The sequence below is a fragment of the Mandrillus leucophaeus genome, unplaced genomic scaffold (genome assembly GCF_000951045.1).
Source record: "Mandrillus leucophaeus isolate KB7577 unplaced genomic scaffold, Mleu.le_1.0 Scaffold605, whole genome shotgun sequence".
Classification (NCBI taxonomy): Eukaryota; Metazoa; Chordata; class Mammalia; order Primates; family Cercopithecidae; genus Mandrillus; species Mandrillus leucophaeus.
In genome coordinates this window covers 615,656-638,561 of record NW_012106531.1, presented here as the reverse complement: position 1 = coordinate 638,561, position 22,906 = coordinate 615,656, and the positions used below count along the sequence as shown (strand labels likewise).

Here is a 22,906-nt window from a genome sequence, read left to right as displayed (position 1 = left end):
TGGGTATTTTGAGTTGCTGGAAATGTTTTTGTGATAGTCCCTCGTTGCCCTGTAGAATTCCCTGACCTTTATTATGAGAATAAAGCGTGTCATTTTGTGAGACGAATTTGACAGTAGGAGTCCTTGGTTTGGATTAATTATCTAAAGTGCTCTGGCATTTTTTGTGCACTTGATTATTTGCTTAAAATCACGATCCATTTAATATTTAGATGTCCTCTTCCACCCCCCCCAAGAACTAAAAAATATGCTCCGCACTGTGCCATGGCACTACTGAGACGAAAGGAGATTTGTGACTGATAACAGTTTTCTGTGCACTTGTACATGTAATTTATTCTTACAAGAGTTATGAACCTCTATAGTTTTTCTGTTTCTGTGGAGATTGTATTAAAACTTAACTAGAATAGTTCTTTGAAGGCAACTTTTACTTTAAATGAACTCCAGATAAAAATTTTTAACCCCAAGTTTAAGAAAATTGTATCTAAGGAGACCTAACTTTTTGGATACAATAAGTAATTTAGCAAACGTCAGCATTCTAGTCCTCTTAATGAGCTGTGAATATAGTAGAAGAGCATCCATTGTAAAAATAATGTACTGAAATTGCTTAGTGTTGTCTCGACACAAAACAAGAGGTCTAAGGTGGAGGCAGATAGAATTTAGGGACTAAGTAATCCATGCTTAGTATTTGCGTTTTATAACCGAGGTTTTTTCAAACCCTTTGCTTAAGGTGTAGGTTGTAATTGCACAGTATAAGAAAATAATGGGCTAGTAAGAATAATCTTTTTTTAAAAAAATTATTTTTACTAGTCAGAATGCTGTTGTTTTATCCCAAATGTCATATGTAAAGATTTCATTTATAGTAAAATGTTGATTCCCTAACCTTATGAAATATTATAGTGAATTTTTTTTCCTTAACAATTGGGTTGAAATTCATTTGAATCTGTTGGTGTAAGACTTTGTGGGGAGACGGCTTGTATCTTATTTGTGTGTGTATATTTTGTGTTGCATGTTGGTTATGATGCATGATTACTTACCATTTAAATTAAAGCTTTAGAAAAAAACCCCTTGATTATAGCCAACTCAATAAAATGTCAGTTGAACTTTATGTTTTACTTTTTTTTTTTTTGACAGTTGTTAAGTTACATTCATACTTCCAAGAGGAAAATCTAAGATTTTGAAATATTTGAGAGTTCTGTGGTTTTTTTTTTAATTTTAGAATTTTCTTCTGATCTTTGGATGTAGAAAATACACTTTGAATTAGAAGTTATATAAATAATACTCATATTTAAATAGAAGATTTTAAGTTTGTTCCTCTTTTTCAGGGTTAATAGCTGAAATCAGTGAAAGCGCCTGTAAGTGGCGCCCAAGGGTTTGGAATTTTTCCTTATATTACAGAATTTAGGGGCTTTTTCTTCCTATTTACTGTCTTTGAAGAAAAATTACAGTGTTACTCTCCATTGAACAGGCTATTGTGAGTTTGGTAGATATAATTACCCCATCCTATTTTTGTAACTTAAAAAACCAAACTATCAATTTGCTGGCCCCGTGAAAGAACAAGATATGCTGTACTTGTTAGTGTTAGTTTTTGTTTAAAACTAAAGATATTTCACAGGCTGCTTTTATATCCTCATATAGCCCTCAGATTTCACTTCCTTTTTAAAGCTGTTAGGCTAAAAATATAATTTAGTGACCTTTTAGTAAAGAGGAGTTATAAGAGCGTTATTACTGAAAAATTACTCTTAAAATATTAAGTTGGTGACTTTATAAAAATAAAGGTAGTCACATAAGTTAGTATTCCATGAATTTGTAAGGTTTTAGTTAAGCATGGTCTCAATTTCATTTTAAATCAGGTAAGAAAATTAATGCATTCTTCAAAGATGAACCTTATTAAATAAAATTCTGCAAGAGAAATATCAGAGCTAGAATTGTTGCCAACTTTTATTTTCTTTTCATATCTGATTTTGGCAAGAATGACTGGTTAACCAACATTCCTTAATATATGATTTCCAATGCACTATAATAACTCCATTTTGTTAGATATGAAAAACAGGAAGTAGCCCTGTTCATTGGTATTCTTTTACAACTTCCATAGCACCTCGAGCATAATATGTTGCATGTTTTAGAAATGGCCACTGAGTTGTCAACTTGCAGATTTCAAAATGTGGGAAGAAAGGAGTGTTCTTTTGCTTTCAATAAGAGCAAAAAAAAAAAAAAAAAACTAGCTACAGCTTGCCTAGGCTGAGTCGGCTAATCAGTCCTTGACACTGCCTGTGTGCATCCCAAAGGAAGAAATGATGGAGTGGCAAGTTAGTTAATGGGGAATGGATTACCATGAGGAAAAATATGGGACATTCAGAAATGCTCTCAGGTAGAAAGCACCACTTTTGCATTTGGTACTCTAGTCATCTTCTTGGGTTGAGGGCTATCTCTTACACAGAAGGCAATGGGAAAATGTGTCATGGAAAAGTAATAGTCTCTAGAGGCTGCTTAGGAACTCCTTGTATATTACACCTTTAATCTTGGAATTCTTTGCTTCTATCAAATATGTCAAGTATAGACATGGTTGTTTCCTTAGTCCTAGCCTCTTTTCATATCCTAAGTTAAAAGCTTAAGCAACTTAAAGATGTAAATAGTAGAATATTAATGTGAGGAAATGTGTAAGATTAGGAGTAACCCAAAGTTGTCTTTAAGAAATTATTTAAGAACATGTTTAATCATGAAAGAAATAATCAGGGCCAGAATTAGTAGATGGTTCATTGCAAAGTGTGAGATTAGTCAGGTACTGTTTTCAGATTGCAAAAATATATTAGGATTTTATCTGTGGCTTAAAACATACTCATTGAGCATATGGATATGCCTAGATACCTTTTATATAATCACCTTTTTTGCCTTCTGTGTGTGTGTATAATATGTATTTTATATATGTTTTTATATAATCTCATTTAATCATCACTGCAGTCCCCTAAGATAGTGTAATTTCTGTTTTCTGAAGGTGCAAACTCATCTGAGATGGTAAAGCCTTATGATCACACAACTAGAAGAAAGCTAGGATTCAATCCCAAGTCAGTCTGACTGCACAGTGTGTTTCTTTCCACTACTCTGCTTCCTCTATTTTCTTTTTCAAATTAATAATCAAATTAATTGATTATTTTTAAGGAGAAATTTGTTTTGCAGGAATTCTAATAGATCATGAGCTAGATCTCTACCCTCTGCTAAGTTTGCCCAATAGGTATGTTTCTGTAACCTGGCCTTGTATATGTAACACAAGTAAACTATTTAGATCACCCTATCATGTCTGCCAGAGAGGATTAGTCATTAGTGTTGAATGTTTCTTAGATTTATTGATTTGTGCTGTATTAAATCATAAATGAAAGGAGATAAAGAAGCTGAAATTAACGTGATTCATTCATGATAATCACACAGGAAGAGAAACTTTTAGTATTGCTATACCCTACCCCTTTGTTATTGTTTTAGACTGCATCCGTTTAACATTTATGAACTTCTGCAAGGTAGTGGTCTTGGGTGGTGGAGAAAAAGATTATGAGTGCACAAGCTGTTTCTGTCGGTAGGTTGTAGTATGAACATGTTTCACAATACTGTGTTAAGTGCTATAAGAGAGATGGGGGATACAGAGGGGATACAACATACTGGTTTCAAACTATTTCTGCCTACTCTCATAAGAGGAATATATACAAAACTGCATGTTCAGGCATGATTTTTTTTTTCTTGCAAGAGAAAATTAAAAAGGAGATACGGGGAGCAAGAAATTCAACATCTGCTGATGCTAGTTCTGAAATTCAGTCTTTATTATTAGTAACAGCAACTCTGCTAGTTATGAAAACAATATGGAGAAATGTAAAATAATGCTCTAGGGCGTAAGATGATCAAGAAGGTAGCCTTGTCTTTATTTACTCTATGGCATGCCATAGGTGATTTAGTTATGTTTGGTACAGAAGGGAGTTCTGTATTGTTAGTGACTGAGTCCTTTGGAATACGAGGCTGGTTTGATACAGATGTTAATTTGATCGAGATGTTGTAGAATACTAAGGGGAATTGTTAAAACTCACCAAGTGTATAATTCTGCAAGTACAGATCAGTCACCTGGGAATTAACTAACCCATCAGACCTCTTGAAGACTGGAAAAAGTGCCTGGAGCCACATGGTACAGCCTACACAGTACTGTAGTTAGTGCGTTAAATAAGTTTATCACCTGTAAGCATAATGATGATGGATAGATGTGTAGTGAGAAGAGAGTCAATACTGGGGTGTAGGTGGAAGCTTGCTCTTGACAGATATTATCATTACTTTTTTTATTTTTAAATTAGAAATGGGTTCTCACTATGTTGCCTAGGCTGGAATCGAACTCCTGGGCCCAGGTGATCTTTCCATATAGCTGGAACTACAGTTGCAAGCCACTGTGTCCGGCTTTACTTCTCTTCATTGCCTAAACAATAATTTAAGTGATATGTTATCACGTAATCTTCAAACTGGTCTTATGGCATTCTGAATACTAAATATCAGTTGTTAACAGACCAGGAGTTTTATCTGATTCTTTGCACCATCTCCCAGCATCTAGACTAGTGTCTGGCACCCATGAATATTAGGTGCCCAGAAATGTTAACATGAATTAATTTTCCCAAAGTGGTTAAATTAGTGTTATCTGAAGATTAAAATAATGTAGTGTGATTTTAATCATGTTCTAGCTTAAGACAAGTTTTGAAGGCAACAACTGTTTTTTATGAGTTTTTGTACAACGTTTGGTATTTATTTATTTATTTTTGAGACAGAGTCTTGCTCTGTTACCCAGCTTGGAGTGCAGTGGCGCAATCTCTGCTCACTGCAACCTCTTCCTCCTAGGTTCAAGCAGTTCTGCCTAGCCTCTCGAGTAACTAGCTGGAATTATAGGCATGCCCCACCATGCCCAGTTAATTTTTGTATTTTTTTGTAGAGATAGTATTTCACCATGTTGGCCAGGCTGGTCTTGAACTCCTGACCTCGAGTGATCCGCCCACCTTGGCCTCCCAAAGTGCTGGGGTTACAGGAATGAGCCACTGCGCCCAGACCATTGCTTGATGTTTGATAGCAGTAGTTGGCATTTAACACGCAGTCATTGATAATATTGACCAATTTTATATTATATGAGCCTTCTAATCAGTGTAGTTACAAAATAATAGGAGCCATGCTCAAACTGTCAAATATTGAGAAAATTGAATTCCTGGTATTTGAAAGTGTCTGGTTATTTGAGTTAATTGGTAAGCCCTCCTGATTTTCCTCTTAACTATGACACTTCTTCCGTGGCGCCCATCTTCATCCTCTTGAACGTTGATACTAAAAGATCCCCAGGGTGGTCCTAGGCCTTCTCTCATTCTGTCTTGTCCATCCCCACCCCAGTCTTATTAATGCCCTTAGATCAGTTATGGACCATTTACAAATGATTGCAGAGTTTATTGTCCTAACCATGACCTCTCCTCAAGTCCAGACCTACACCTGGCTAGTCAGATGTCTAAAACCAAATTCAAGATCTTCCCTAAACCTCCTAACATGTTCCCTGCTCGTTAAATGGCAGAACCAGAACCGAGAAGTCACCCTTGACACCTCCTCCTCTCACCTCCTCAGATTCAGTCCATCCTTAGGTGCTGGCAGTTTGACCTATTATCACACCCCTAGCCAGGTGCCCATTGTCTCTCATTTCCACTAACTTAGTAGCCTCCTTGCCTGATTCTGTGTCCTTTCTCCTTTGCCGTCTGTTCCAATCTGTTCTCTGTATTAGGTGGCCAGAGTGATCATTTCAAAATGTAAATCTGATCATAACTTTCTCCCTCCAGAAAAGTAAATATAATTTAATTTTAAGATGTTCAGATGCCTTCCATTTGGATAAAGACTAGGAAATCTTTAACGTGCCTTACTGAGTCCCTGCCTGGTCGGGCCCCTGCATGCTTCTCCAGGCCCATCTCAGCTCACACTTGCCCTTGTTCCATGGCAGGGTTGCCTGCTTTCATTTCCTCAGACTCATTGCCTTCTGCTATAGGGCCCTCACATGCTCCTTCTGCCAGGAACACTGTTTCTCCATAAAGTCAGCTCCTCATTGTTAAGTCATTGACACTTCCTCAGGGAAGCTTTCCCTGATCCGCCCGGACTGGCTTTGTAGCAGGGTGTCCCTACTGTCAGTGTTGTGCTTGTACATTTGTTATCTCATTTGATGAATGACTACCTTCCCCAGAAGACTGAAGACTGAGTGGGCAGGGCCTGGACCTAGCACCTAGCAAGATGCCTGGCATAGGGTAGACACTGTGTAAATATTTGTTGAATAAATGAATGAGAGGGATAATGGCATGGCATGTTCAAATTAGTGGATCCACTGTTTTTCCTGTTTAGTCAGACGTAATTTAGGACATAACTAAAAAGGTGTTAAATGACAAAAGTCTAGACTATTGGTGTTTCCACATTGTAGATTTGTGATAGACTCATTGAGAGGTATCTGGACTTGTAGACATGCCTAGTGCCTCGAGTGAAATAGGACAGCTTAATGTAGTAGAGAGCAAATAGCTATACTGCATGACAACTTTATAGGTAAGAAGAGTCTGCTATGAATATATAATTATTCTGTACTTAATAGGGAGTTAAGAATGTGTGTGTGTGTATATATATGCATTTATATATTCACACATACATCTGTGTGAATGAATATACACATAAAGGTGTCATGCATTAATATTCTTATTTTTTAAGTTCTCAGGATGTCATCTAAACTCAAGATATCATTTTTAGAATTCTTGTCTTGATAACCCTACTTCATCCAAAATTCATTAATTTGATCATAATTCAACTTGGGATAAATAAAAGTTCACATTTGCATTGCAGATAGTATTTGTTAGGCAGGTACTCCACGAGATTGCAGAAGCCAAGAACCTATATAACAGAAAACATTTTAAAGTTTACTGTTGGTAAGTAAACCCAGCAGCCTCTCTTATCTAGAACGTGAGTTAGCACTAAGAAGTAAGAAAAAATGCTCAAAGCAGCCAAACGACCTGTAACAAAATATGTGCTTTGAAGCACTTTGATTTTACACTTAGAAGAGTTCCCAGGGCATTTGCTCAGGATTGATACTTATTTCAGAGGTTGTTCATGCAATCTTGTTAATGTGGTGTTCCTAACATGCAGCAATTAGAAGCAGCCAGTTAGAGGCGGTGGCAGTGTGAGTCCTGCAGGAGGCAGGTTCCCCAAAGGCAGCAGTGTTGGCACACCTGACAGAGGAGAGAGGGAGAAGAGGATGTCAAAACATTGCAGTCGGGGCCACCTGGCATTGGTACAGTTAGTTCCACCTGGGTAGCCTCTACCATTTAAAAATATACTCAGTGAAGTTGGGCAGCTTGTAATATAGATTAAGGAAAGTTACTATCCAAGATAGTTATAGAAAGTGTCTTGACCTTTCAGTGGTAAGCCTCTAACTTTTCTGTAAGATGTAGTTCTCTAGCCTTGATGATACTGAATAAATATGTACTTTAGAATTATATAAAATTGGATGCTGCTCACCAGATGTCTTAACGATTATCTGTGTGGAAAAATCTTTTTTGTTACTGTTGACCTGAGTCATTTTATACCCTACAGTTTCTTTAAAATGCTTAATAATCACCACTATCACTAATATACTGATCTTTTCCTTTTTTTTTTTTTTTTTTTTGAGACAGAGTCTTAAAGATATTGTTCTTGCTCCAAGGGCATAGATTCTTCTTCTTCTCTTTTTTTTTTTTTTGTTTGAGATGGAGTTTCGCTCTTGTTGCCCAGACTGGAGTGCAATGGCACGATCTCGGCTCACCACAACCTCTGCCTCCAGGATTCAGGTGATTCTCTTGCCTCGGCCTCCCGAATAGCTGGGATTACAGGCGCCTGCCACCAAGCCCAGCTAATTTTTGTATTTTTAGTAGAGACAGGGTTTCACCATGTTGGCCAGGCTGGTCTTGAACTCCCAACCTCCGGTGATCCACCCGCCTCAGCTTCCCAAAGTGCTGGGATTACAGGTGTGAGCCACTGCGCCCGGCTGAGCCTAGATTCTTAAATAACCAGATTTCAAGTTTTGTACAAAGATTGAAGGAAAGCTAGTCTTTAACCAGAAAGAAAGGGTCTGTCGGGAGATTATCAGCTGTATCTTTGCTGACTCACTGATATTGTGGTGCCTAAGACATCTTGGCTTTTATGACAGAATCCTGCTTACAACTTTCTCCAGGATAGTTCCTCCAGGAGGGACCCCTCTGCCAGGCACTGTGGCAGTCACATGTCCAGGCTGCGTCCCTGTCCTGCTCAGCCTCTTCATCCTTGCATTCAGATCTCCATGTGATTTAGGGTGCCCATCAGGGTAAACACTGCTACTGTCGCTTTAAATGCTGTGCTCTTACTCTTCTGGCTTTCACACCTTCAGCTTCCAATCAGTCACCAGTTCTTGTTGTTACCACTCTCCTACTAGCCTGAGAATCCACCCAACTTTCTCCACTGCCACGGCTGCTAACCCAGGGTCAGGCCACTGTCAACTCACTGTCAACCTTTTCTTCACCCTCAGAATAAAGTTCAGACTCTGTAACGCAGTTCAGAAACCCCTAGCTCTCAGGCCTCTGCTCAATCTCAGCAGTCCCTCAGAACAGTCTGCTGCAGTCATTGGGCACCATGCTCATAGTTTTAGTCCCTCAACTGACCCTTCTTTTTTTTTTTTTAGAAAACAATTTTTATTTAAAAATTTATTTTATAAAAAGTGTTGGCATGAATACATAGATAAGGCATTTGAAATGGCTTCTCTGGTTGGACTGTTAACCAGCTGAATTCCAGCTCTGTCCTGCAGCTGATCACCCTTTCTCGGCATGCCCAATGCTCTAACGTCTATCTAGAATACTCCTTCCAGCTCTGTGGTGAGGTTTTTTGTTTGTTTGTTTTGTTTTTATTCTCTTTGCAATAAAGAATTACTGGTATTCCACTAAAAAACAGATGTGGCTTTGTAGAAATCAGTGCTATACTGTGAATTCTGCTGAACTCTGGTGTTAACCTTCCTCGATACCTGAGGTAGATTTGCTACTTTTAAGCCTTTTTAGTGTTTTTCTCTATCATTGTACATGTAGTCAGGTCTTTCTGAACGACAGTTTACAAAGAGATGTTTGTAAAGCACACAGTATTGTAAAGTGAATCAGATTTTCTTATTTTGAGGTAAAAGCTTAGAGGTGTGGTCTCAGGGAAAAAATGTTGCTGCCAACCTACATATTGCCGTCCTTGAGAACAAACTGAGGCCTTCACAGTTCAGACAACAGATATGCTTAAATACTTCAAGCAGAGAGCTTGATGACGATGTAGGCATCACAAGGTTTATGTCAGCTGCTGGACCTGCGCAGACAGGGTCCCAGCAAGCTGACAGGTTGTAGGTGAGCAAGCATGTTAGATGTGCAGGTCACTCACATCCCTTTTTGTCAGATCTGTGGATGTTCTTTCTTGAGAAAGGAAAGGTCAGAGTAGTAAGCATGCTAGAGCGAGTGTCTTCAGTCCTGCTGTCACTTCTGAGAAGGAGATGTCCATGCCCCCAGGAAACACTCCCAGAGCTGTGAGCCAGGCACCAAGGTGCTGGGGACACAGCAGGAGGGACGTCACCATCCTGTAGTCACTTGCCTGTGGAGGAGCTTACCTGATGACAAAGACAGTGCAGGCCCCAGTCCACTGGGAGTCAGGGAGGCATCAGGGGGCTTTTTTGGGAAATGTGAGGTGGAGCACCAAGCCAAGTCCTGATGAATGTGGAGGAGTGAACCAGGTGAAGGGAACTTACAAGGAGGTTTTGTGGCCTAGGGGTGGGTGGAGAACACACAGACCCAGAAATCAGCAGTCTTAGGATGGCATGGAGGACTGCAAGTATAGTTCTGGTAACTCGGTCAGAGTGGAGGCAGGGTGCAGAGACCCAGCTGGGACACAATGTCTGGCTCTGGCCAGAGAGAGAGCCACGCAGAGCTCTCTGCCTTGTATTGCCACTACTGACCAATCCTTGGATCTCAGCACTTAGGACCAAATAAAAAAGCCTTTGTAATTTGACAGGTAGCCACAGAGTGTTAGGAAGTGGGTCAGGAGGCCCCAGGAAGGATTTACATCAGAGCTGGGACAAGACAGTCTGGGGTCACAAATCTGGGAGCTGTGCTTTTGCACTTCAGTAGCGCCACATAGTTTCAGAGGTTCACAGATTGGGAAGTGTTCTCATGGCAAAATGAATTCTATCCACTGTGGTCCTGAATTTGGTTTTGGAACTACATGTTGACATTTCAGAGACCATATACTGTAGTGATTAAGAACCTGGGTCCGGCCAGGCACAGTGGCTCACGCCCGTAATCCCAACACTTTGGGAGGCCGAGGCGGGTGGATCACCTGAAGTCAGGAATTCGAGACCAGCCTGGCCAACATGATGAAACCCCATCTCTACTAAAAATACAAAAAAAGAACCTGGGCCCTAGGAATTAGACCTGTTAGCTACTTGGACCCCAGGGAAGTCACTTCTCTGTACCTTGAATTTCTTGTCTCTAAAATGGGATCGTTGGTACCATTTTAGTGGTGCTTTTCTGGATCAAGCACCATTCTTGATCCAGAAAAGTATTCAGTTAATACTAACTATAGATAGTACTCTTGCACATAACTATCTATTCTCACTACTTAAACCTTTAACTGTACAGATGAGGATGAGGTTAAGAGCCTCCCCCAAGGTTGCCGTGCTACTTACCACTAGGTCAGCAAAGGCAGTTTGTGTAGGTAATGCATCATCTTGGTAACAATACATTTTCCCGTTATTTTGAAATGATTTACTAGAAAAATAGAAAATGGCAACTTTCAAAATTCTGTGATATGGGATAAAGCATCTCATAGTTCTCATCTCTGTGACCTAATGCAGGTTTATTGGTCTTGTTTTCTCATCTGTGAAAAGAAAAGGTTGGTTTACATAATCTCTCAGTTCCCTTCAAGCTCTAGCAACTCTCCAAAAATTTAACTTGGAAATTACTTCTTGTGGCTGAATTTAGCTGTAATTATTGAAACAACAATTAGTTTTTTGAACTTATAAACTCTTGGAATTTTAAACCTGGGTAACAACTATAAAGAGAAATGCAAATGAAAAGCAACAAAGGCTTAGAAAAAAGAAATCATATTTGTTAAGCAACATTAAGTGATAAGAAAATATGTTTTTAAAAAAGCTTATAACTGCTAGGAGAATATTACTTTACAAATTGGAGAAAATAAATTAGGTCAGAGTTATTAACATGTTTGTGTTTAGCAAATACTACCTTACTAAGGGGACAGTTTTGAAAACAACTTTAATTTTTTGACAACCTTGCTATTAAAAGCTATCTTTTTCTTCTCAATGTTAATTGTGTAAAGAAGGGACATTCTTGGATATAACCTCTAAAAAAGCCTCTTCTTTGACTTCTTCCTATGTTTATAAAGACCTTTTTGTAAGTAATATGTATGCATCTTTTTTTAGGTTAAAAATGCATCGCTTGGTATCAATCGTATTGCTTCCTAATTGTCAAAATTCACAATTATATTTTGGGAGCTCTTTTCATGTAATTTGGATAAAGTTGACAGCTACTAGAAAATGCAAATGCATTTCACTGTTAATCCTATTATTTTGGGCTCAAGTTCTAAAAAATTACGACTTTCAAATAGACTTGGAATAAGACTGTTTAACTGATTTAATCATTGTAATTGCACCAACTTGAAGCGTATTCACACAAACCACCTTGCCTATTGCTGTTTTTCTTTTCTTTTCTTTTTTTTTTTTTTGAGATAGGGTCTCACTCCTTAACCCAGGCTGAAGTGCAGTGACACGATCATGACTCACTGCAGCTTCAACCATCCCGGACTCCGTTGATCCTCCCACTTCAGCCTCCCAAGTAGCTGGGACCACAGGCGCATGCTGCCATGCCCAGCTAATTTTTTGTTTGTTTGTTTTGTTTTGTTTTGTTTTTTAGGGATGGGGTTTTACCATGTTGCATAGGCCGGTCTCCGACTCCTGGGCTCAAGCAATCCACCCGCCTTGGCCTCCCAGAATGCCAGGATTACAGGCGTGAGCCACCATGCCAAGCCTGCATTGCTGTTTTTTATACACAGAACTGAAACTGCTCATAATTCATTGCAGAGCACATGGACATTCAGCAGTAATTACTTTTTGTCTTGGATTCCTGGCAGTAAAGAATGCTTGACCCTTCCTGCTTCTACCCCAACCCATGCTAGTTCTTATTGTTGTGATCAGTTATTAGATATTTATTTGGGGCACTTATTCTGTGCTACTAGCATGTGATTTCCAGATAAGGCTGTGATCAGGAATAAAGCAAAGTCTTTTGAATCTTGGTCACCTCAGCACCATTCTCTAGCTAGTTGTGGCTGATGGTGATACCTGACTGTACATTTTGTTACTAGTAAATAAGGCAGCTAAGCTGTCATCTGCACAATGCAAACTGAAATCATCCTGCAGTTTTTTAAGTGGATAGTAGGACATTCCCTCCACTGCAAGATGATTTGCTGGGAGAGTTTTAAATAGTGCTGAAGACACACGAGAGGAAAGCCTTCCCTTTTTGGGCTCAGGTCCAAAAAAAGCAGTTTTGGCATTAAAGAGAAAAGGTTTATGCTCAAGAACTTCTTGCTTTTTCTTCTCCCTCTTACTTCTTGGACCAAGTTTTGGTGATAAGACACAAAACTGTTAGTGTCTGAAGCACCTCTGAATCCAGCAGCCTTCTAAAGAAATGTGGTCAGAGTTATATTGTGTAATATAATGTTTTCTTCTTGTTGAAGATGCCCCCAGAATACTAATAGATGTCACAGATTTTGCAGATTTTAGTTGTAAATTTAAAATTTTAAAGTCATAGATTTTAATTACTAAAAGCAAATTAGTAGACATTTCTTATCTGAGTAGAATATACTGTTGGCCATACCCTAATCCAAAATGAAATTTTTTTCCCCAAGTTCTGTTTCCGTTTAATGTTTCACCTTCCCTCTCTCTTTCTTAAACACATACATTTACTACCTCCCCCACCCCCATACATATACAGATCTTGCTAAATTATTGCCTTTTCACTCTACATGGCCAAGTTGTTTTGGGACTTGGTGTTCCGGGATCTTCAGTAAGCCTCTTACACTGGGTTCTGTGCTATAGAAAAGTTGCTGTAGTGCTGGTATACACACATTTTCCTGTAAATTTCTCAGTTCTTTATTTAAAAATAAATATTTTATAAACCATTTATTGAGCATTGGTAGGGTTTGTGTTTGTAATCAAACGCTACCCATCTGCTTTATACTTTGGATTACCTGTACTGTACTTTTTTACTCCTAGTCTGACTTCCTGTCCTTACACTATTGGGTTACTTCTGCCCCAGCTATATCATTTTGTGTGTATTTAGAGCACGCGAGCTAAATCTTATATTGGTTAAAGAGTTTAAAAATCTGTCACAAAATTTAGCCCAAAGACACAGAATTTTATGTTGTCATTTACTGTTTGTTTTTTTTTTAATACCTAATCTAGGTTTGATTTTTTTTTTTTTTTTTTTTGGTAACGCACTATGAAAGATTGCCTACATTAAAACCATTGGTAACAGCTCTTAAATGTTTTGTAAGAAGTTTCTGCGTAAGGAATATAATATATTGAAAATGTTAATTCATTCTTTCCCATATGCTTATTAGCAGTAGCCATGTGTGTCAGGTCTTTTCAAGTACAGTATTCTTGCATTAAAGTAGCCTAGAAATTTTATCATTTCTGCATTCCAGTTCTGTCTTCTATAACTCTTTTTTTTAACCCGTGAAAATGGGATAAAATGTTGGTTTTTTTAGGATCATGTGTGTGAATTTGAGGTTCAGAGACTGCAGTCACTGCAGAAACCTGAAAGCCATTACTCTCGCTCCTCTGTGATTATATGTGTCCCCTGTGATTCCCACCTGCAGGATTAGGAATGGGAGGGAGAGCAGGGGGTAGAAAAGGGAAGGTGGCAGAATCCACCGCAAACCGGTGAACTCCAAAACCTAATCAGGCTTCTTTCTAGGCAGAGTCTATGAGAGAGGAAGATAGACCACAAAAAAAACTAGCCCTAATTTTTTTTAACCCATGATTTCTAATTATCTATGTGTTCATTTTGTTATTCGAGTTTAATCAGACCAACTATCAGGCAGGCATTTAGTTTGCACTTTCAAAAATTGACATTTATGCCTTTATTAAATGATATCCAGTATCATTTACTTTTTCTTTTAGAACATTAAACGTTAATCCTTTTGAATATTCTCATGTATTTCAAGATACTTATGATTGCTTATGTAGGACTAATGCAAAAATTAAATAAGTTCCATGAGAATTCTTTTTTGACCTCACAAGAGTTAAGGAGACCTACTTTATGTGAAGGTGAGATTTTTGTAGATAATACTTTGAAAACCAAAATTACTTTGATACTAAACAGTTTATTGTGTCTGTTAAAGTAAAAAACCTAATTGAATTGCAGTTGAAATTCAAGAGTCTAGACATTCCTTGTGGGCATATTTGATTTCCTCTTTCCGCTTTTAGCTGTTGGAGAGGGAATTGCCAGGTGTCTTTAGTGGAAAGATATTTAACCTGCTGTCTGACTGCTTATTGTGGTAGATGAAGTGTTAGCACTGGCTCAGGCTTGTGAGACTGTTCCCCATTACTGTCCTAACACTTTGGCAGGATTTTGAGTAAAGTTACTTTATTTGACCTCTTTTGAGTTTGACCTCATCTATAAATTAGAAATAATGATACCCTTCATACTTACAGAATTTGGGAAGAGCAAATGAGATGATGAATATAAAAACCTACCCTTTCAGAAGGGTAAAAATAAAATACTACGATTTATGATCATAGCATTTTAGAATTCAGAAGGACAACCTCCTGACTCTAAGCAGTAAAAGTGGCAAGGATAAGGGGTTCAGCCATTGTTGAGAGGTTTCCTGCTTCAGTATAGTGCTGGGTCTGGGACCCAACCTCAATCATCCTAGTTCATTGTCACTCTCCTACTGTACTTATCTGAAATGGCAATAATAGTTAACTTCCTCTGTGCTTGGTACACTGGATGCCTTATGTAGTTTGTCTCGTTTAAGTCTTACATCATCCTTGTGAATTTTGATTCCCATTTTACATATGAGAAATCAGAGACTGTGAGAGGTGAGGTATCCTGGCAAGGTGGTAGCAGAGCTAGTGGGCGGCGAAACCTGAAACTGAACCTTAGCAGTTTGACTTCAAGCCTGCGTTCTTAACCTTTATGATTATCTTTGCATTTTTTTTTTTAAATCAAGAGATAAGTTTGTTTAATCAAAACACAGATTTTATTGTCTTGGAAAAATTATTCATTTATTTGTCTTAGCTTTTATTCATCACATAGTGTATTATGAAGTCAAAATCGTATGTAGTGATGACTTTTTAAATTATCTGTTTAGGTCTTCCAAAAATACAGAAAACATTAGTGAAGCATTTTAAGGTTTGTTTTTTTTTTTTTTTTTTTTGAGACGGAGTTTCGCTCTGTCACAAGGCTGGAGTGCAGTGGCGCTATCTCAGCCCACTGAAACCTCCACCTCCCGGGTTCAAGTGATCCTCCTGCCTCAGCCTCCCTAATAGCTGGGATTATAGGTGCGTGCCACCACACCCAGATAAGTTTTGTATTTTTAGTAGAGACGGGGTTTCACCATGTTGGCCAGGATGGTCTTGATCTCCTGACCTCATGATCCGCCTGCCTTGGCCTCCCAAAGTGCTGGGATTACAGGTATGAGCCCCTGTGCTTTGCTATCATTTTTTTGTTTTTATATGAAGTTCTTATAACATAAGGCAAGTTATAAACACAAATACATTTAGATTTCAGTGTTTTTACCATGCCAGGGAAGAGACGAGGCTTCAGGGAAAAGTATGGTTGAACTTTGTTAATATATACGTTTTTTGCCAGCAGAATTGGAGATATGCTTGGTGTGCCCATGCATTAAAAGCCGTAATTGTTAACACTTTTGGAGTACTTCACAGAGTGCCTGCCCAGAGTGTCTCACATGCTTCACACTTGGTGCCTATGCAGCCTTGCAGAGTGGTAAGGGGAGAGTGAACGCTCATGACCTACTGCTGTCTATGCACACACTCCCTCCCCCACAGTGCCTCAGCTCACACCTGAGTATCTCTGTGCATGCTCCCAGGGAACTTCCTGCATTGCCTCAGGCATTCTGAAATGTACATCTTTACAACAAGACACACTTGTTAAAGCTCTTTACAAATGGACCTTGGCGGGGGGCAGGGAAAGCTGGTTTTCATTTCCAGTTATTTTAAATTTAGGCTTATTTCACACTTCAGCATTCTTTTAATTAATGTGTTTTAATTAAGAGAATTAATTATTCTTGGTAGGTAATACCCTTTTATTAATTTGAGTAAAGATGATATCTAAGGCCAGCATCTAGTGTTAAGTTATGCCTAGATGGACTTCTGTTCATTTATTCTGTTACTAGTAGTTGTTCTTCACTAGTGAAGTAAGTTAACGAATGCCTGCCTGTCACATGTGGGGCCTTTATTTTGTGTTCAGCAGGCACCTTCTTTGATAATTATAAAAGAGCTTAGTGGCTCTGAGAGAATTCAGTAATCTTCCTGATCCCTATGCCTTCCCAACAAAGGAGATTATCTTTTAGTTTATAGAAAGGTCACTCAGGTAAAACTGAAATCTCCTTCGAGGCAAGATAAATATCTTTATCCTTAACTGTGTCTCTGACATGCCATTATTTTTTCTTCAATAATTATAGTTTGCTGGCCTGTAAGTCTTTTATGTGAACTGCTTATGGATGGAAACTTAAACACTGTCACTTCAGCTCGATACGTGTTTATTGACATACTTTCCTATGTGTGCATACTGTGCTGGGAACTGAGTAAGCGCCAGGTGTAAATGCTGGAGCCAGGGAAGATAAAAAGAGAGTTTAATTTTTGTGTTCTCTAGCTAGTTATTGATTACTTGTAGCTAATTTCATAAGAAACTCTTGGAGGAAGCTGAAAGGGTAGTTGAGGTTCTACCTGGATTTGACAGGATTCTGTGTGTATGCTGAATATGAGGACAGCTTGGTGAATACTGCCTATTAATTTGCTTTTGGGCAGATCACAAGGTCAGGAGTTCGAGACCAGCCTGGCCAACATGCTGAAACCCTGCCTGTACTATACAAAAAATTAGCTGGGCATGGTGGTAGGTGCCTGTAATCCCAGCTACTCAAGAGGCTGAGGCAGGATAATCACTTGAACCCAGGAGGCGGAGGTTGGCCTGACCCTGTCTCTTATACACATCTAGATGTGTATAAGAGACAAGTTCCATGAGAATTCTTTTTTGACCTCACAAGAGTTAAGGAGACCTACTTTATGTGAAGGTGAGATTTTTGTAGATAATACTTTGAAAACCAAAATTACTTTGATACTAAACAGTTTATTGTGTCTGTTAAAGTAAAAAACCTAATTGAATTGCAGTTGAAATTCAAGAGTCTAGACATTCCTTGTGGGCATATTTGATTTCCTCTTTCCGCTTTTAGCTGTTGGAGAGGGAATTGCCAGGTGTCTTTAGTGGAAAGATATTTAACCTGCTGTCTGACTGCTTATTGTGGTAGATGAAGTGTTAGCACTGGCTCAGGCTTGTGAGACTGTTCCCCATTACTGTCCTAACACTTTGGCAGGATTTTGAGTAAAGTTACTTTATTTGACCTCTTTTGAGTTTGACCTCATCTATAAATTAGAAATAATGATACCCTTCATACTTACAGAATTTGGGAAGAGCAAATGAGATGATGAATATAAAAACCTACCCTTTCAGAAGGGTAAAAATAAAATACTACGATTTATGATCATAGCATTTTAGAATTCAGAAGGACAACCTCCTGACTCTAAGCAGTAAAAGTGGCAAGGATAAGGGGTTCAGCCATTGTTGAGAGGTTTCCTGCTTCAGTATAGTGCTGGGTCTGGGACCCAACCTCAATCATCCTAGTTCATTGTCACTCTCCTACTGTACTTATCTGAAATGGCAATAATAGTTAACTTCCTCTGTGCTTGGTACACTGGATGCCTTATGTAGTTTGTCTCGTTTAAGTCTTACATCATCCTTGTGAATTTTGATTCCCATTTTACATATGAGAAATCAGAGACTGTGAGAGGTGAGGTATCCTGGCAAGGTGGTAGCAGAGCTAGTGGGCGGCGAAACCTGAAACTGAACCTTAGCAGTTTGACTTCAAGCCTGCGTTCTTAACCTTTATGATTATCTTTGCATTTTTTTTTTTAAATCAAGAGATAAGTTTGTTTAATCAAAACACAGATTTTATTGTCTTGGAAAAATTATTCATTTATTTGTCTTAGCTTTTATTCATCACATAGTGTATTATGAAGTCAAAATCGTATGTAGTGATGACTTTTTAAATTATCTGTTTAGGTCTTCCAAAAATACAGAAAACATTAGTGAAGCATTTTAAGGTTTGTTTTTTTTTTTTTTTTTTTTGAGACGGAGTTTCGCTCTGTCACAAGGCTGGAGTGCAGTGGCGCTATCTCAGCCCACTGAAACCTCCACCTCCCGGGTTCAAGTGATCCTCCTGCCTCAGCCTCCCTAATAGCTGGGATTATAGGTGCGTGCCACCACACCCAGATAAGTTTTGTATTTTTAGTAGAGACGGGGTTTCACCATGTTGGCCAGGATGGTCTTGATCTCCTGACCTCATGATCCGCCTGCCTTGGCCTCCCAAAGTGCTGGGATTACAGGTATGAGCCCCTGTGCTTTGCTATCATTTTTTTGTTTTTATATGAAGTTCTTATAACATAAGGCAAGTTATAAACACAAATACATTTAGATTTCAGTGTTTTTACCATGCCAGGGAAGAGACGAGGCTTCAGGGAAAAGTATGGTTGAACTTTGTTAATATATACGTTTTTTGCCAGCAGAATTGGAGATATGCTTGGTGTGCCCATGCATTAAAAGCCGTAATTGTTAACACTTTTGGAGTACTTCACAGAGTGCCTGCCCAGAGTGTCTCACATGCTTCACACTTGGTGCCTGTGCAGCCTTGCAGAGTGGTAAGGGGAGAGTGAACGCTCATGACCTACTGCTGTCTATGCACACACTCCCTCCCCCACAGTGCCTCAGCTCACACCTGAGTATCTCTGTGCATGCTCCCAGGGAACTTCCTGCATTGCCTCAGGCATTCTGAAATGTACATCTTTACAACAAGACACACTTGTTAAAGCTCTTTACAAATGGACCTTGGCGGGGGGCAGGGAAAGCTGGTTTTCATTTCCAGTTATTTTAAATTTAGGCTTATTTCACACTTCAGCATTCTTTTAATTAATGTGTTTTAATTAAGAGAATTAATTATTCTTGGTAGGTAATACCCTTTTATTAATTTGAGTAAAGATGATATCTAAGGCCAGCATCTAGTGTTAAGTTATGCCTAGATGGACTTCTGTTCATTTATTCTGTTACTAGTAGTTGTTCTTCACTAGTGAAGTAAGTTAACGAATGCCTGCCTGTCACATGTGGGGCCTTTATTTTGTGTTCAGCAGGCACCTTCTTTGATAATTATAAAAGAGCTTAGTGGCTCTGAGAGAATTCAGTAATCTTCCTGATCCCTATGCCTTCCCAACAAAGGAGATTATCTTTTAGTTTATAGAAAGGTCACTCAGGTAAAACTGAAATCTCCTTCGAGGCAAGATAAATATCTTTATCCTTAACTGTGTCTCTGACATGCCATTATTTTTTCTTCAATAATTATAGTTTGCTGGCCTGTAAGTCTTTTATGTGAACTGCTTATGGATGGAAACTTAAACACTGTCACTTCAGCTCGATACGTGTTTATTGACATACTTTCCTATGTGTGCATACTGTGCTGGGAACTGAGTAAGCGCCAGGTGTAAATGCTGGAGCCAGGGAAGATAAAAAGAGAGTTTAATTTTTGTGTTCTCTAGCTAGTTATTGATTACTTGTAGCTAATTTCATAAGAAACTCTTGGAGGAAGCTGAAAGGGTAGTTGAGGTTCTACCTGGATTTGACAGGATTCTGTGTGTATGCTGAATATGAGGACAGCTTGGTGAATACTGCCTATTAATTTGCTTTTGGGCAGATCACAAGGTCAGGAGTTCGAGACCAGCCTGGCCAACATGCTGAAACCCTGCCTGTACTATACAAAAAATTAGCTGGGCATGGTGGTAGGTGCCTGTAATCCCAGCTACTCAAGAGGCTGAGGCAGGATAATCACTTGAACCCAGGAGGTGGAGGTTGCAGCGAGTTGAGATGATGCCACTGCACTCCAGCCTGGGCAACAGAGCAAGACTCCGTCTCAAAAAAAAAAGAAAGAAAAAAGATGAGAGAAATATTGTTGTGCTTTAAGGAAGCCTTTTAAATTAAAATGTGAGTTGACACCCCAGCCAGAATAAGGGTGATGGTGTCAGGCTCCTGAAAATTATTTTATTATGTGTATATTATTTATATACAGCTTTTAAGAGAATAACTTGTATCAAATAAGATACTTAATTTTAGATATTGTGATAATAAGTCTTATAAGTAATAAGATAAAATTAAGTATATCTTAATTTTATAATTAAGGACGTGCGTTAGTGGAGTGATGGGAGTGGGACATACTTTACTGAGGGATAAAGGAGGTGCAGAAGCATAGGCTACTCTGGAGAAACCTGGAGAAGGAGGGAGATGGGAGAGAAGTAGAAGCCAGAATGTTTGCAAAGATGAAGCATTTTAGGGTTTGGTGGTTTTTTTGTTTTAAGATAAAAAGGGGGGGAATTTTACAAGTTGAGATGGCACAGAGAGGAAAAAGTTTAATTTGTGGTTAAAGTAGTGAGCGTGCTTTTCTGAAACATCATCATTTCTCAAGGAGATGGCGGCTTGGAGGGGGTCAGCTGATGGTTAATAGGAAGCCAGTCTGTAATGAAAAGCTTGCTCTACCTTTGAAATAGGAAATTTGTAGATAGAAATGTTTGTGTTTTCTTTGTTTAAATTATTGTAGCTTGTAGTATAACAAAACATTCACTCAACAAATTTTGTGAATATGCAGATATTTTGCTATATGCAGATACTGGGAAGATGGCAGTGATGAAACAGACACAAATGCCTGCTCTCAGAGAGATAACATTCTAACAAAAATGTGTTTATAAGTGTGCTCAGAACCCATTTCATAATTTCTGCTTGGTTTGTGGACTCGACTGAGGTTGATGTGAGCAGTTCCTCTAAAGGACCATCTCTGTCCCAGGTTGTTGAGAGAATTGTTTTCTGTCCGAGCCCTCTGAGTGGCTCTTGTGTTTGTCTACCGTCTTCCTAATGGTCGCTTTTAAATACCTCATAGAAATACTCTTTATCTCCAGATTTCAACTTGGTCAGTATGTGTACCTGACTAGCAGCCAGTCAAATTTTGATGTTGATGACATGGGTGTGGCAGTGCACCTGGGAAGGTAATTAAGGAGTACTTTTTTGGCAATAATGAAATGTCAGAGTGTTAAAGTGATTAGTTTTTAGAGAAATAATTTCGGTCCTATTTAGAAATACCCATATAGATATTACTTATTCTCTTGCATACTGGTAGGCTTTCTTGGATAGGGAAAGTGGTAGAGATGTGATTAACACTTTGGCATTTGTGTGGTTTATCTTATCTCTGCTTCGGGTCAGGGGTGACTTGTTACTATTTATTTATGGCTAGTTGTGTGGCAGTCCCCAAACAGTTTATTGAAGTTTTGTCTTGTATATGTGACTGTCATATTATGATGGCATAGTTGTTGAGAACAGCTGCTTCAGCCTATTGTCAAACATTTTGGCCCCATCCACCCAGCACACTTCTTTTAGAGGACTGAAGAAAAGGGACCCGGAGTGTCCGTGCAGACGGTCATCCTAGTAATGCTTACTTCAAACAGTGAACAAAATCGATTCACGTCTCAGGTCTTTTGATTTATCTTAATCCATTTGAATTTTGTATTTTAGCCACCTTTGTATCTTTAACATAAAACCATGACAGGGTACTCCTTTCAGAAATCTGGGAATAAAATTGACACTCTAGAAAATAGATGCTCCATTTTTCATGCTTATGCTGTGGTTTCAAATGTATCCTGCCAGCAGTATGCCCCTATCTTAAGCTAGGAGAATCTAGGTTTGAGGAATATGGATTCGGGAGTTCCAGGACTGCCCCCCAGACATGCCCGTTCACTGACCCCCTGAGCTAGTTCCCTTTCTTCCTCTCAGGTTGCTTCCCTAATAGGATGCAGCTCATGGCTTTTGCATCTCCCCTCCCAGCCACAAGATCTTTGAATCTCTGAGGGTTTTCTTCAAGGCATTTTATTCCTGCTAACCACAGGAAAAATCAACAGCCATTAACAAAATTATAGACATGGATAAGGTCCTAAGTTAGGTTTTCACTGAAATATAGATGAATCTAGACTCACGGTTCTTAGCTTCTTAGTTTCTTAGTCTTTTCCTGGGGTTGAAAGCTGTCGTTTTTCCCGAGTGGTATGGGAGCTCTTTTCTCTTTCTGCAGTGCCCCAGGACTAACAGTGGATACTTGGCATACACAAAGACCTCAGTGAAGCTTATTTACATCTTGGAGATTTTTCTGGTGTAGAACCTCATATTGGAAAGGCATTGCTTCCTCACAGCCTGCTATGTACAAATACTGGGCATTTGGGAGTCAGCACGGCTGGATGAAAGATGAGTAAGACAAAGGCCTTGTTCTCAAGTAAAAGTCCAAGGGGAAAAGATCACTCCATTATTTTATTCAGTACATATTTATTGATTACCACCCTTGTGCCAAGCTTTCTGCTAGGGCAGGAGACATAAACTTGAGACCCATTTCTGTCCTCAAGGACCTCAAAGTCAAGAATGGGAAACAGATAAGAGGCCTTTGTAGCAGTGCTCCTTGCTGAGTGAGTACTGAG

The 22,906-nt window shown here is 38.9% G+C and overlaps 1 protein-coding gene across 1 annotated transcript in view; it reads left to right on the top strand.

Annotated features, from left to right (window-relative positions):
* The window catches only part of MAP3K1 (mitogen-activated protein kinase kinase kinase 1, E3 ubiquitin protein ligase), an 89,220-nt gene that overhangs the window by 9,262 nt on the left and 57,052 nt on the right, over positions 1-22,906 (top strand). Inside the window, exons 4-6 of the mRNA XM_011999872.1 lie at positions 1,320-1,349; positions 3,472-3,562; positions 21,350-21,436. Of these exons, the coding sequence (XP_011855262.1) occupies positions 1,320-1,349; positions 3,472-3,562; positions 21,350-21,436 (208 nt within the window). The remainder of the gene's footprint in view (positions 1-1,319; positions 1,350-3,471; positions 3,563-21,349; positions 21,437-22,906) is intronic.